The 13,865-nt window shown below is 41.7% G+C and overlaps 1 protein-coding gene across 1 annotated transcript in view; it reads left to right on the plus strand.

Moving 5' to 3' along the window:
• Nucleotides 1–473: 473 nt before the first annotated feature.
• FSTL1 (follistatin like 1) overlaps nucleotides 474–13,865 on the plus strand; it is a 121,110-nt gene continuing 107,718 nt past the window's right edge. The window contains exons 1-3 of the mRNA XM_030205031.1: nucleotides 474–491; nucleotides 2,524–2,620; nucleotides 2,827–2,885. Of these exons, the coding sequence (XP_030060891.1) occupies nucleotides 474–491; nucleotides 2,524–2,620; nucleotides 2,827–2,885 (174 nt within the window). The remainder of the gene's footprint in view (nucleotides 492–2,523; nucleotides 2,621–2,826; nucleotides 2,886–13,865) is intronic.

Here is a 13,865-nt window from a genome sequence, read left to right on the forward strand (position 1 = left end):
TTGAAAATAGTTTCTAAAGCCTTGCGTCTGATTTGGTGTTTGGTTTTTTTTTATCATCTCTAAACCGGCGCTTTTCACTCATCAGAGGAGGTAGTCATTCCTAAGACTACTCACTTCACTTCTGTATCTTTCATAAAGAAACAATACCTGTCTAGAGTGGGTGCCCTTTCCTGGAACTCTTTGAGTTTCAAATAGATTACATGTCTACTGAATCATACTGACTGAGCTGGACGGACTGGTCTCCCACTATCCCCAATCCACATAGCAGGTCACTAGTCTAGAGGTGAGTTGGAAATCTTACACCAGTGAACATATGTGACTGAATTAATATCCAGAAACTGCATGTGAACGTCTGTGAAACCTGGACAAAATGGTCCCTGGAATGCAAAGTGCCATTAGTTCTTTGATTTGGGGGGGAAATTGTGCTGTGTGAGTGGTGATCCAACACAAAATATTCAAAACTAATTATAAAGATGAGTCCAAAAGCTCAGGTACATTGTCCTAGTGTTATGCCAAGTGCTCATCGAAAGTAATTACTTCTCAACTTAAAGTAATTAGTTATGGTAATTTAAATTACATAGCTGGAAAAGTAAAGTACTGATAACTAATTACTGGTCCTTTACTTCAGAACATGACATGCATGCAGCAGTTTTATTCAATCAAATAACATAGTTTAATAAAAACAGCTTTTGCAATAAACATATGCAATTGTCTATACTGGAGCACAGTTCAATTAAACCAGAGTTAAGCTACCTCATTGATTGAGCAGCTATGTGCCATGGAAGTTTACAGTCTCGGACAAAAGAACATTGAAGTACCACCCTCAATTTATGGTTTTCCTTTTAGCCAAAAGTCCAAGAAGAGATGTGTGTATGTGGTAGTGCCGTCCTTCAAATTCTGATGAGAACCCCTGTGCCAGAGCTGGTGGTGGGAGGCGGGGCTGGTGGTTGGGAGGCGGGGGATAGTGCTGGGCAGACTTATACGGTCCTGTGCCCTGAAGAGGACAGGTACAAATCAAGGTAGGTATACACAAAAAGTAGCACTTGAGTTGATCTTGTTGGGCAGACTAGATGGACCGTGCAGGTCTTTTTCTGCAGTCATCTACTATGTTACTATGTTACATGGTAAGGGAGCTATGTTCCTTAGAGCAATTTATAAAGTCCACTGCAGTGCCCCCTTAGGTGCCCGGTTGGTGTCCTGGCATGCCAGGGGGTCCAGTGCACTACAAATGCTGGTTCCTCCTATGCCCAAATGGCTTGCATTTGGATGTTTTTGACATGGACATCTTTGGTTTCGAACATGGTCGAAAGTCATAAACGTCCATGTCTAGGGACATCCAAATTTAAGGATGTATTTTCGAAATGAAAGATGGCCGTCCATCTTGTTTCGAAAATACGGGGTTCCCCGCCCTGGATTTTGCCATTTTGCAAGGATGTCCAAATCGCAACTTGGACGTTTCTTTTGAAAATGCCTCTCCACGTGTGCCAGTAATGCATATAATTTATAGTATTCTATAACCTACATGCACAACTGGGAGACATGCCCAAGGCCCACTTATGCTCTAACCCTTCTATGCCCCCTTGCAGTAGGTGCTATTGCACTTAGATGCTATCTTATAGAATAGTGCCCAGTGCATATAGGTGGCCTGTCAATCAATGGTGCCTAAGTGGCAGGTACCTCTAAGTGCCAGCTTATAGAATTGCCCCTAATGCCTTTTAGCAAAACACTCATAAGTCACCCTGAAACTCTTTTTTTGTAGCACTATCCTGAGAGGCAAGGAAACAATATTTCTATTTACGAATATCTCCATTAATCTAATTGAAATGTTTGCACACCCTTCTCTATATAAAACTGCCGCTACGGGTTTTGGAGTGGAGGAGTAGCCTAGTGGTTAGTGCAGTGGACTTTGCCCCTGGGGAACTGAGTTCGATTTCCACTGCTGCTCCCTTCATTGTTGTTGAATCTAGTCACCCTGTCATAAGGTATTTCTGTACCTCTGTGAACATCGTATTCTACAGATAGGACATAGGATCTTTGTATGCTATGGCATAGGGTTCTGGTATGCTACATGTTCACTTACAAGAGCGGAAAATATTTATGAACGATGAACATCCACAACGTCCCATTTTGCAAGTAGTACAAGAAAGCGGAGAAAGAAGAGAGGGTGGAGGCAGGGGGAGCGGCCGGGCTCCTACAGCCTGTCTGTACAGAAAATAGAATTGTTTATTTATCTGTGCCTCCAAATATTTCATCTGGTCCAACAGAGAGTGGAGCAGCCCGGCGACGTGTCTCCAATCTCCACTTCCCCCCAAGGCTTCCTAAGTCCTGAAGGTTTCATCCTCCCCTGATCCGCCAGGAAAACTTCCCATAGCTCCACCCCATCTTCCCTTTCTTCTGCTGCAGCCCATCCTCCCTCCGGTCCTTCTGACCTTCCCTCTCTCGTCACTGGAGGTGGGAGGGAAGAGGACGAGGGGATGGGATACTGTTTCAGCGTCAGGGTAGCTCACACAGCCCTGACTCGAGAGCACATTTTGCAGTTTAAAGCAGAAGGGACGCCCACCCCCCACCTTGCTCCGCATTCCAGTATTCCGGAGTCTGCTCGATTGCAGCCCCCACCAGGGTAAGGAGAAGCGATCGGATGGCTGCGACAGGAAAGCAGCAAAGAGCCCGCGACAATGTGGCTTCATCCATCTCAAATAGACAATTGAAGAACAAAGTTTATTTCGAGGGGGGGGGGTGGGGGGGGGGGGGGGTGGAGGATTGAGAATAAACTTCTTAGCCTCGCTCATCGCCACACTCAACGCCTCTTCTCTCTTTCCTTTCCAGATGATCCTGAAAACTTTGCCAGTCTGGTCCTCCTGGCCATCTCCTGGGTCCATGCACTGGTACGTAGAGGCACCCAAGGGTCCTGCCCTACTTCCCGGCGGATTCCACGCTTGAATCCGCTTGGGGGCAGCTTTCTCACTTGGCTTCTAACAGCTGGTGGTGGGGGAGGGGCGGAGGGAGTTTGAGTGGGGAAGTGAGTGTGAGTGCAGACTTGTCTTAGAATCAGCCCCCCACCCCCCCACCCCCCAGGATTTCAGAGATTACTTCTGATCCTTTTGTACTTGGAATGTTCAGACTGGAGGAGGAATTATGTGAAGTCTCAATGTGAGTCAAAACTCAATATTTGCTCCCTTTAGATTAGAACAACCATTTGGGCTAAGATATGCACAAAAAATAACAACAAAAATAAACTAAGAAATAGTTAAAAACAGAATTTTAAGGCTAGAGAGTTTAAAAGGAGCTGTGACTTAAAACGTACATTCTCCCTCCAGCTTGTATTTCCGTTTTAATATTGTACAATAGCAAAATGAATACAGATTAGAAATCTGCTGTTTATTTCTGGCCTGTAAATTAATTTGACTCGTCTTCTTGCTTTTGTACTCGTATGACTGACTTTCCCTTGCGTACTGTAATAGTGTTTCCCTGAGCACGCTATATAATTTTCCAGTGTTTTGTGAGTTCTTAAAAAAAAAAAGGTTTGTGATCTTATTGTTCTGTTGTTCCCTACTTTTTCAATGGCTTTTGCACATTCTCCGACATGAAGTTCTCCGAAGCAACGCTGTAATGAGTAAGAGACAAACCTTTAAACGTTAAAAAAAAAGCCCATTTTTACCTTCTTGTTGGTTTCAGCTGGGCTAGAGGATGAGGTTTCAAACAAAGACTCTGGTGTACTCAGGCTTTTTTTTTTTCTTCACATTCGTGCCTATGGGAGAAAAAGCTGACTACATCAGGCCAAAAGTATTTGGTATTGCAGTATAGAAATCTGGAAGTGATTAGAAAAGGCAACATCCGAAGGGGTCACAGGGGGAGGGAGACAAAGAGAATGTAGGATTTAGAGAACAAACTATTTCCGGTGGGTATTTTTTTTTTCTGCTGGCAAACTTTCCACTTCAGATATGTAAGAGAGTACCCCAACCCTTTAGTTGAGTTGTTAGAAGCACAAAGGACAACAGACCTCTCCCACATGTTACATTCCCTGTATGTGTACTCTGAGCTGTTATCCAATGCGCTCTTCATATATGGGCCTAACCAGGGACAATTCTTGTGATCAGAATACCATGTCCTTCTGTAGCTGGATCATGTTTTGTACTCTCTTCAGTAATGGGGTTGTAATTCCTCCCCCCCCCCGTTTTGCTCTTAAAGGTGTCCATTTACCAGCTGTGGTAAAAAGGAATCAGCAAGTAGCGGCAGGGGCTGTTTTTTGCCACGCACCAGGGCCCTTTTTACTGCAGCAGGTAAAAGCCCCTCAAAAAGACGTGGCCGTGCAGTAAGGATTATCCTTAACCGCGTGGCCATGCAGAGGGAGCACTTACCGCCATTCAATTGAGGTGGTGGTAAAGGCTCCCATGGCAACCGGACAGCAATTACCGCCGGGTTACCACAGTGCTAGAAATTACGGAATTATTTTCATACCGTCAGAAATGGCACACACTTGAGACGGAGCTACCACCGGCGGCCGCTTTGGGCTGGCAGTAATTCAGGGTTGCCATGCGGCAACCCTTTAGTTAAAGGGCTCCTTAGTGACTAGCTGCATGCCATAATCATTAAAAAACACCTGTTGAAAAAGGCATACCCCACCGACCCAACTTAAATATGCCTGTACCTTGCAACACAACAAAACCAAAGCTCGTAATGGACATAGAAGAACTTTTGCCCTCTACGATTCTCTTCCTCTCTACGATTCCCTAATGTGTCTCTTACACATGAACCTTATTCTATCACAACATTACTGTATTTGTTCACACCGGAATTGGCGAATGCCTTTACGGTACTCTGTAAGCCACATTGAGCCTGCAAATAGGTGAGAAAATGTGGGATACCAATGTAACAAATTAAATAAATAAGGGAAAGGCTGGATCACATCTGGTTTTACACCCACTCCCCTATGACCTCTCTCGGACTTGTAGATCTTAATGAAATTGGAATTGCAGATCTAGAGATAACAGGAAACCAGGACTGGCTTAACTTGGTCCTTCTTGATCCTTATGACTTGCAGTTGTCTGGTTAGCAGAGCTTTGAGCAAAACGTGGAAGAAAGCCGCTGACAAAACTAGGCCCCCGTAATGTATATATATTCTGGTGTAAGGGTTAAACCGAAATTAGCCTCTAGAAGGACTCTGGACATAATTTTGTTTGATTTGCTGAATAAATCCTCCATGCTACCAAGAACAAATTTGTGTGGTATGGGGAGGAATAAGCAAGAAGATGGGGCAAAGACTCTTTTCGTCCACCTTGGGAAAGAGTCAGATATGCAACTGGGCTGAAGCACACAGATTACTGATTTTCATTACATTATTCTAGAAAACAAAAGTAATATTGATCTCTTTTAAAATGAAAGCCAAATACTCTGCAAAGATGGTTAAAAATATACCTGTTTTGACAGGATGTGAAAAGACACAAATGTAACCAAAATTATGCATGAGAGTATAAGAAAAGCCATGCTGAGTCAGACCAAGGTCCGTCGAGCCCAATCTGGGTCACAAGTGCCTGGCATATCTCAAGATGTAGATGGTTTATGGTTTATTTGTGGCAGAGCCGGTGGTGGGAGGCGGGGCTAGTGCTGGGCAGACTTCTACGGTCTGTGCCCTGAAAATGGCAGATACAAATCAAAGTCAGGTATACACATAAAGTAGCACATATGATTTATCTTGTTGGGCAGACTGGATGGACCGTACACCTTTCTCTGCCGTCATCTACTATGTTTCTAAACTATGTTATATATCACCTTTTGTAAACATACATCAAAGCGGTTTACATAAAATGTAAAATGTTACATTAAACATATGTAGAGCCGCTTTATAAAAGGAGCTCAAAGAAGGGAACATATGTATTAAAATAGGAAAATAAGAACTAAAAAAGATAATGTAATAATAAATTGTAGTTACTTACCCTGTGGCTGAGAACATCTGTAACTACTGAGACAGAAAAGTCTTTTGAAAGAAGTTTTAAGTGCCACCTTAAATTTAATAAGAGGGTTCCGCATGAAGGGCAACTAGAAGGGTATTCCAAAGAAGGGGGGGCTGCACAGAAGAAAGCAGAATGACGAGTAGATTCTAAGGTTTTTTTTTTACTAAGCCGCGGTAGCGTTTTTAGCTCACCGTAGAAATCAGCTGGGTAATGACTCCTCTCAGAACCTAGCATTTTATACCTGTAGTCAGTATTATTTCCCACAGGGCCGCTGAGGGGGAGGGCGGGGGGGGGGGGGGGGGGGGCAAAATTCTCCAGGCCTGGGTTTCCAAGGGAGGCCCAGTGCTGGGGTTTCTCTCTCTCTCTCTCTCTTCTGCTCCTGATGGGACCTGGGTGATCGCATCCCGACAGGAGCAGGAGAGAGAAAACTCCAATGCCGGGCCCCCCTTGGAGGCTGGGGAGGACCCGGAGGAGCAGACACTGCACGTCTTCCTCCAGCGCTGCTCTTCACTCTGCCCATTGCTTTCTAAACGGCTGCTTTTCTTCTCAGGTCGCTCATTCTCGGTTTTGAAACCTTTCCTTCTAACCCTTCAGCAATATCTCTCACAAATATATTAAACAGTACCGGCCCCAGCACCGACCCCTGAGGCACTCCACCACTCACCTTCCTTTCCTCCAAACAGATTTCGTTTACCATCACCCTCTGTTGCCTGTCAGTCAACCAGTTTCCTATCCAGTTCACCACTTTGGGTCCTAAGTTCAGCCCTCTCAGCTTATTCACGAGTCTTCTGTGAGGGACAGTATCAAAGGCTTTGCTGAAATCCTAGTAGATTACATCTAGTGCATGTCCTTCATCCAATTCTTTGGTCACCCAGTCAAAGAAGTCAATGAGATTCATTTGGCAGGATTTTCCTTTGGTAAAGCCATAAAACTTTAAAGTTTTATGGTAAAGCTACAACTTTAATTTGAGTATTAGGTGTGCCAATTCCAAAAATATTAGAATTATTATATATTGCTATTAATAAAGGTTCAAGTGCAATATTAAAAAGAAGAGGAGATAGTGGACAATCCTTTCTTGTACCTCTGTGTAATGATAGGGATGTGGTTAATTTATTGAACTGACATCCAGGAGGAAGGATTGTTATAAAGTGTTTTAAGCGAATTGGAAATTTAGATCCAAAGTTAAACCAATCTAGGATTTTAAAGTGATAGGACCATTTAATGCAATCAAAAGCTTTTTTTGCATCCAAGGAGAGCTACAGAAGGATGATGGCTCTTGGAGCCTATATAATTAAGGGGGCCTTTTGCTAAAGATTAGAACATGTTATCTATATCAGAGCCTATAGGAATAAAATGGGTCCTTTACTACTACTACTACTTAGCATTTCGCAGATAACATGTACTAATCTTTAGTAAAAGACCCACTAAGTGAATAGAACAATCTAAGATTATCTCTTATAAATCTGTTTTTCATAGATCCTATTTGATTAGGATGCATAAGACTATTTAATACTTCATTTAATCTATGTTTTAGTTAGAATTTTATAATCTACATAAGTAATGCCACACTGGGAAAAGACCAAGGGTCCATCGAGCCCAGCATCCTGTCCACGACAGCAGCCAATCCAGGCCAAGGGCACCTGGCAAGCTTCCCAAACGTACAAACATTCTATACATATTATTCCTGGAATTGTGGATTTTTCCCAAGTCCATTTAGTAGTGGACACATTTAGAAGAGGGAGAGGTCTATAATTTTGAAGTAGTGTGATCTCTTCCAGGCTTTGGAATAAGAGTTTTAACACCAGTAGCAAAATTGTGTTGATTAATAGGATCACGATACATGGAATAAAAATAATCCACCAGAAAGGGCATAAGTAAAGATTGAAAGCTTTTAAAAAATTCTGCTCTACAGCCATCTGGTCCTGGCGTTTTATGTGTAACTAATGTTTTAACAGTATTTTTGAGTTGTTGTTGTTGTTTTTTTTTTTTTTTTACCAGAAATAGGAGCTCCCAAAAGTTCTTGTTTGTTTGTCAGAGTGGGATGATCAAAATCTTGAAGGAAAGAATCAATGGTATCAGAGTCAATAGTTGATTCAGACTGGAAGAGACTGAAAAAAAATCACAAAGGACTGCTCTATATCTGTTTGAGATTTAAAAAAATTGGAATTTAGTATTTTTAATAGAGAAGATTTGAGTTTTAATACATTTACTTTTTAAATATTGAGACAGCAAGTGACCAGCTTTGTTGTCTCCAATATATTTCCCAGACTTTTGTATAAAAAAAAGTCAGCCAGTGTACTACTAAATAGTTTGTTGTGTTGATATTTTGCTGTAATGAATTCCTTAAGTAATACTGGTGATGAAGATAATTGATGTTTGGATTCTAAAATCTTGATGTTATATTCAAGATTCTTGAATTCAAGATTATCAAATTTTTTGTTTGTTTGTTTTTGGAACTATAACTGATTATTTCTCCTCTAAGAATAATTTTATATGTGTCTCATAATACTACAGCATTGTAATTCTGGGGAGAATTATAAGTTAAAAATTCCTTTGTGACATTTTCAATATGCTGAAGAAAATCAGAGTCACGTAAAAGGTCACTGAGACTTGTGTGATACTTCCATACCTAGTTTTAGGTTCAGAGAAATAGCAGCATGATCAGAAATCATAAGTTGAAAAGCTGCACAATCTGCTACATCTGATATTAATGTTTTTGATAATAGAAAGAAATCTATTCTGGTATGTGTATTATAAGATGTAGAATAGAAGGTATAATCTCTATTGGTAGGATTAAGTATCTGCCAAGGGTCAATAAGATTCAGATTAGAAATGAGATCATGTAGCTCTCTCCATGAATGTGATTTGGCACATTTTGAAGTTGATTGCCTATCTAGAGTTAGATCTAAAGGGAAATTAAAATAACCTGCTAAGGTAAATAAACAGTCATTCTCAAGTAAGAACTGAGACAATTCCCTAATAAAATCAGGATTATCAATATTTGGAGCATAAATATTTAGAAATAGATATTTAACATTTTTAACAAATCCAATTACAGCTATCCATCTGCCATCTGTAGATGCCTTTTGAGATTTAATAGTAAAAGGAAAGGGTTTGACGCACTACAGGAGGATAAATATGATCAGAGATCCACTGGAATTTTAATTTTAGACATTCTGATGTCGGTAAATGTTTTCCTGTAACATAATAATGTCAGAATGTTTTTTAAAATATAGTTGAAGATCTTTTTCCCTTTCACTGAGTGGTTTAGTCCATTAATATTTAATGAAAAAAATATAAGCATTAGCCATAGTCAAAATAGTTCAAAAATAAAGCAGTATAAGAAATTCCATCACTGGACATGAGTAAATCTGGAAAAAAGGAATCCAGGAAGTAATAAAAAGGTATAGAATAGGATTGTAAACCTACACCGTTAAACATAGAACGCACATTGGGTGTGAGAGACATGACATGAAGAGGCATACAGGAGAGACCTGTTACATAGCAAATACAAACATTCATTCAAAGAAAGGATAAGGAAAGGGGATGAGATTTGATAGACTGCCTTTTTGTGGTTACAAAGAAGGGCATTTTCGAAATCCAGGGGCGGGGTAACCCATATTTTCGAAACAAGATGGACGTCCATCTTTCGTTTCCAAAATACCGTCCCTAGATTTAGATGTCCCTAGACATGGACGTTTCTCACTTTCGGTGATTTTCGAAAGCAAAGACGTCCATGTCAAAAACGTCCAAATGCAAGCCATTTGGGCGTGGAAGAGCCAGAATTTGTAGTGCACTGGTCCCCCTGACATGCCAGGACACCAACCGGACACCCTAGGGGGCACTGCAGTGGACTTCATAAATTGTTCCCAGGAACATAGCTCCCTTACCTTGTGTGTGGACCCCCCCAACCCCCCCCCCCCAAAACCCACTACCCAAAACTGCACACCACTACTATAGCCCTAACTCAGTGGTAACCGAGCAGTGTGCGGTGCTGCCCGATTACCACCAGGTAAGCCCCCAGTGTAAAAAATAAAAAATAATTCTTGGCGCACCGGAAATGGTACGCAGTAGGGGCAGTAGTGCCAGATTGGTGCACAACAAAGCAGCGGTAGCTCTACCGCTGCTTTGTAAAAGGGCCCCTTAATGACTTGCCCAGTGTCACAAGGTGCTGCAGTGAGAATTGAACCCAGTTCCCTCAGTTCCCAGGCTACTCCTCTGTAGTAAAAGAACACCTTTCATTCCTGGCCTCTCGTTCATAGTGATGCTGGTGTTGGGTGACAGATTCTTTGATAGCTGTGGTGTAACTTCTTGGGAAACTGGATCTCCTTGTGTAATTCCTGGATTTGGGCCAGAGGAAAGGAGGGAGCCCAGCAATATTTCCTGGATACATGAATCACTGCAAATCCTGGTTCTTCTCTACCTTCCCTATTGAATATTTTGGCCTCAGGTTTTGTGGTCAGTAGATTTGCTTTGAATAATTCACCAAATCCTCAAAATGTACAGAAAAATATACAATTTTTGATGGGGCTATGGGAGGCACAATAATTTTCTTTGGCTACTCTGAGCTTCCAGCTCAGTTGGAACCATGGCTGGAATTTGGCACCATAAACCTTCATTCACAGCTGCTCAACAAGTTTTTTCCTCTGTATCCCTTTGAAGTTCATTCAGGCCCCCTCAGCCCAGTCACTGCAGTGACAGTCCTCAGTCTGGGGTCACATTCAAAGGCCATTTCTGGACTTCTATCTCATGCCACTAGGTGTCACTGTTGTGTAGTGACTCAGCTCCTTCCACCCTGTGAAAACTGGGTGACTGTGAACACTGTCTTCACAGCATCCTGGCTGACCTGGGAAGCAGAAGAGATGAGTCAGAAATGGAGCCCATTTCCTTTATACAGCAGTGTGCAGCAGAGTTACTGAACCACTGGGCCAATCCTAGAACAACAGCATTTTAACAGAGCAAAATATTCATATTCCTATGTGGTGGAATTGCTTAAATAGGTACCAAGTTAACATTTAAACTCAATTCTCTTTATGTGTTTATTGAAAACCTAGGGTGCCCTAATACATCCACCTATAATTCTATTTTGTACTGTAAGCACGCTACCCCCAAATTTAAAAAGAAACACTTTGTGTTGGTTAGGTTTTAATCGAAGATGTACGTATAGATCCTGAGTTGTGAAGAATGAAAATAGATCTTTACAGCTGTTTTAATGGCATCATATCTGACCCATGTGGAAAAAGAGAAAGAAGTGCCCTGAGGAGCCATGGTCCCAGTGCAGCTGCTCTGTGAGTACCCTTCTGACCCCTTTTAGGCAAACACATCTGTTGTTAGCTGTGGACAAGACTCTCCCCACGTGACCCTCATTTGCCAGAGTGCTAACTGGCTCTGCAATTAACAGGGATCTGCTAACAAGACTGGGCCAGGAAATAGTTGTGGTGATCCATTACCACAGTAAAGGTCTCCATCTTCTTAGGGCTCCCCACTGTCTGAAATTCCTGCAGTTTCAGTGGGAGTGCAGCTGGGGGGGGGGGGGGGGTTTCCTAGGGCTGGGAAAACTTTAGATTTCCTAGAATGTTTTACTCCAGGACTGTTTTAAAAGTTTGACAATGTATGATATCTTTTTTAGCTTTGTAATAAATCAGATGCTGCTTTAAGTAAAAAAATAAAAATCCCAGAAGTTTGGCAGTACAAGTGAATTATATCCTCATGTGAATGCCCTGATAGTTTGGGAAGAAATAACTGAAATTAATCATGATGTTCTTGGTGTTTACATCAGAAGGCAGCTACTCACTTTAAGGGCGGTGCTTGATAAGGAATATTTGACCTGCTACATCAGCAGTATTTTGCATAACTGCTGAAGTGAAATGGAAGTAATTTGGGCAGACTAATATCAAAAGAAAATGTTGTGCATTACCTATGAGAGAGATCCATAATCATTTTGAAGAAAAGACCTTTTCAAGCGAAGACTGTTACTCTGGCAGGCACAGCCCATGTAAAAGTCTTAGGAACTGTAGGGAAAGGGAAATGGGGCTTGATCTACGCCTTTCTGTGTTTTTTACAACTACATTCAAAGCAGGTTACATAGTATATACAGGTACTTATTTGTACATGGGGCAATGGAGGGTTAAGTGACTTGCTCAGAGTCACAAGGCAAACTTTTAGTCTTGTGCCTCTCCCTCCAATTAACTTTTAGGCCCTCTGCCCCACTCCCAACAATCACAATTATCGCTACACCATCCCTCCTAGAATAATCTGGGTAAATAGGTTATTTTGAAACTGCCCACCCTTACAACTGATAAAAGAGTTGGTGGTCAGGATCTATTGTTATTCTTTGACTACAGCTATTCATGCTTGTCAAGACTATGGAAAGCATGGTGAATTCTCAGCTCGCTGATTATCTGGATACATTTTCGATTCTTCATGCCTCCCAATCTGGATTCCAGTCTCACCACAGTACCGAGACAGTACTGGTTACTCTCCTGTCCAACTTTAGGAAGGATCTGTCTTTTGGGAAAAACATCTTACTTCTTCAATTTGATATGTCAAGCGCGTTCGACATGGTTGACCACAATCTCCTCCTTACGTTACTAGCTGCATATGGTGTTGGAGGTACTGTCTTGGATTGGTTTAGGGAATTTCTGTCTTAACGATCCTATCGGGTCAAAGTCCAGTCTACTATTTCGCCATCTTATCCCACTCTATGAAATTATGCCATCCCTGCGACACTTTGTTCCGTACTTTGTATCATTTCTGTGATACATCGTACCTAATCTAAGTAATTATGTCATCTCTTTGATACATTGTTTCCATCCCTGTATTATCTCTGTGATACTTTGTACCATACTTTGTAAGCCGCACTGAACCTGCTATTGAGCAGGAAAGAGCGGGGTATAAATGCCACAAATAAATAAATAAGAACATAAGAATAGCCCAGTATCCAGTTTCCAATGGTGGACAATCCAGGTCACAAGTACCTGGCAGAAACTCAGTAGCAACATTCAAAGCTACCAATCCCAGGGCAAGTAGTAGCTTCCCCATGTCTGTCTCAATAGCAGACTATGGACTTTTCTTCCAGGAACTTGTGTAAACCTTTTTTTAAACCCAGATAAGTTAACCACTGTTACCACATCCTTTGGCAATGAGCTCCAGAGCTTAACTATTCGTTGAGTGAAAAAAATAATTCCTTCTTTTTATTTTAAAAGTATTTCCATGTAATTTCATTGAGTGTCCCCTGGTTTTTGTACTTTTTGAAAGAGTAAAAAATCAATTCAACTTTACGCATTCTACACTACTGAGGATTTTGTAGACCTCAATCATATCTCCCCTCAGCTGTCTCTTTTCCAAGCTGAAGAGCCCTAACCTCTTTTGCCTTTCCTCATATGAGAGGAGTTCCATCTCCTTTATCATTTTCTTTGAATCTTTTCTAATTCTGCTATATCTTTTTGAGATACGATGACCAGAATTGAAAACAATACTCAAGGTGAGGTTGCATCATAGAGTGATACAGAGGCATTATAGTATTCTTGGTCTTATTTACCATTCATTCCAGTATTTATATACTGCTTAGACCTAAGCGGTTTACAGTTTCATTTTACAGGTACTGGGTCTGTCCCTAGTGTGTTCACAATCTAAGTGGTACTACATTGTACTACTGTTGTACCTGGAGCAACAAAGGGTTAAGTGACTTGCCCAGGGTCACATGGAGTTGCAGAGAGAATTGAACCTGGCTCCCCAGGATCTCAACCTACTGCCGACCATCAGGCAGTAGTGGGAATACGAATCCAGTTCCCCAGGTCCGCAATCCACTGCACTAACCATTAGGCCACTTCTCCACTCCTTTCCTAATAATTCTTAGCATCCTGTTCGCTTTTTTGGCTGCTTCTGCACACTGCTGTTTGCTGCCCCGCCCCA

Source organism: Microcaecilia unicolor, chromosome 5 (assembly GCF_901765095.1).
Source record: "Microcaecilia unicolor chromosome 5, aMicUni1.1, whole genome shotgun sequence".
Lineage (NCBI taxonomy): Eukaryota > Metazoa > Chordata > Amphibia > Gymnophiona > Siphonopidae > Microcaecilia > Microcaecilia unicolor.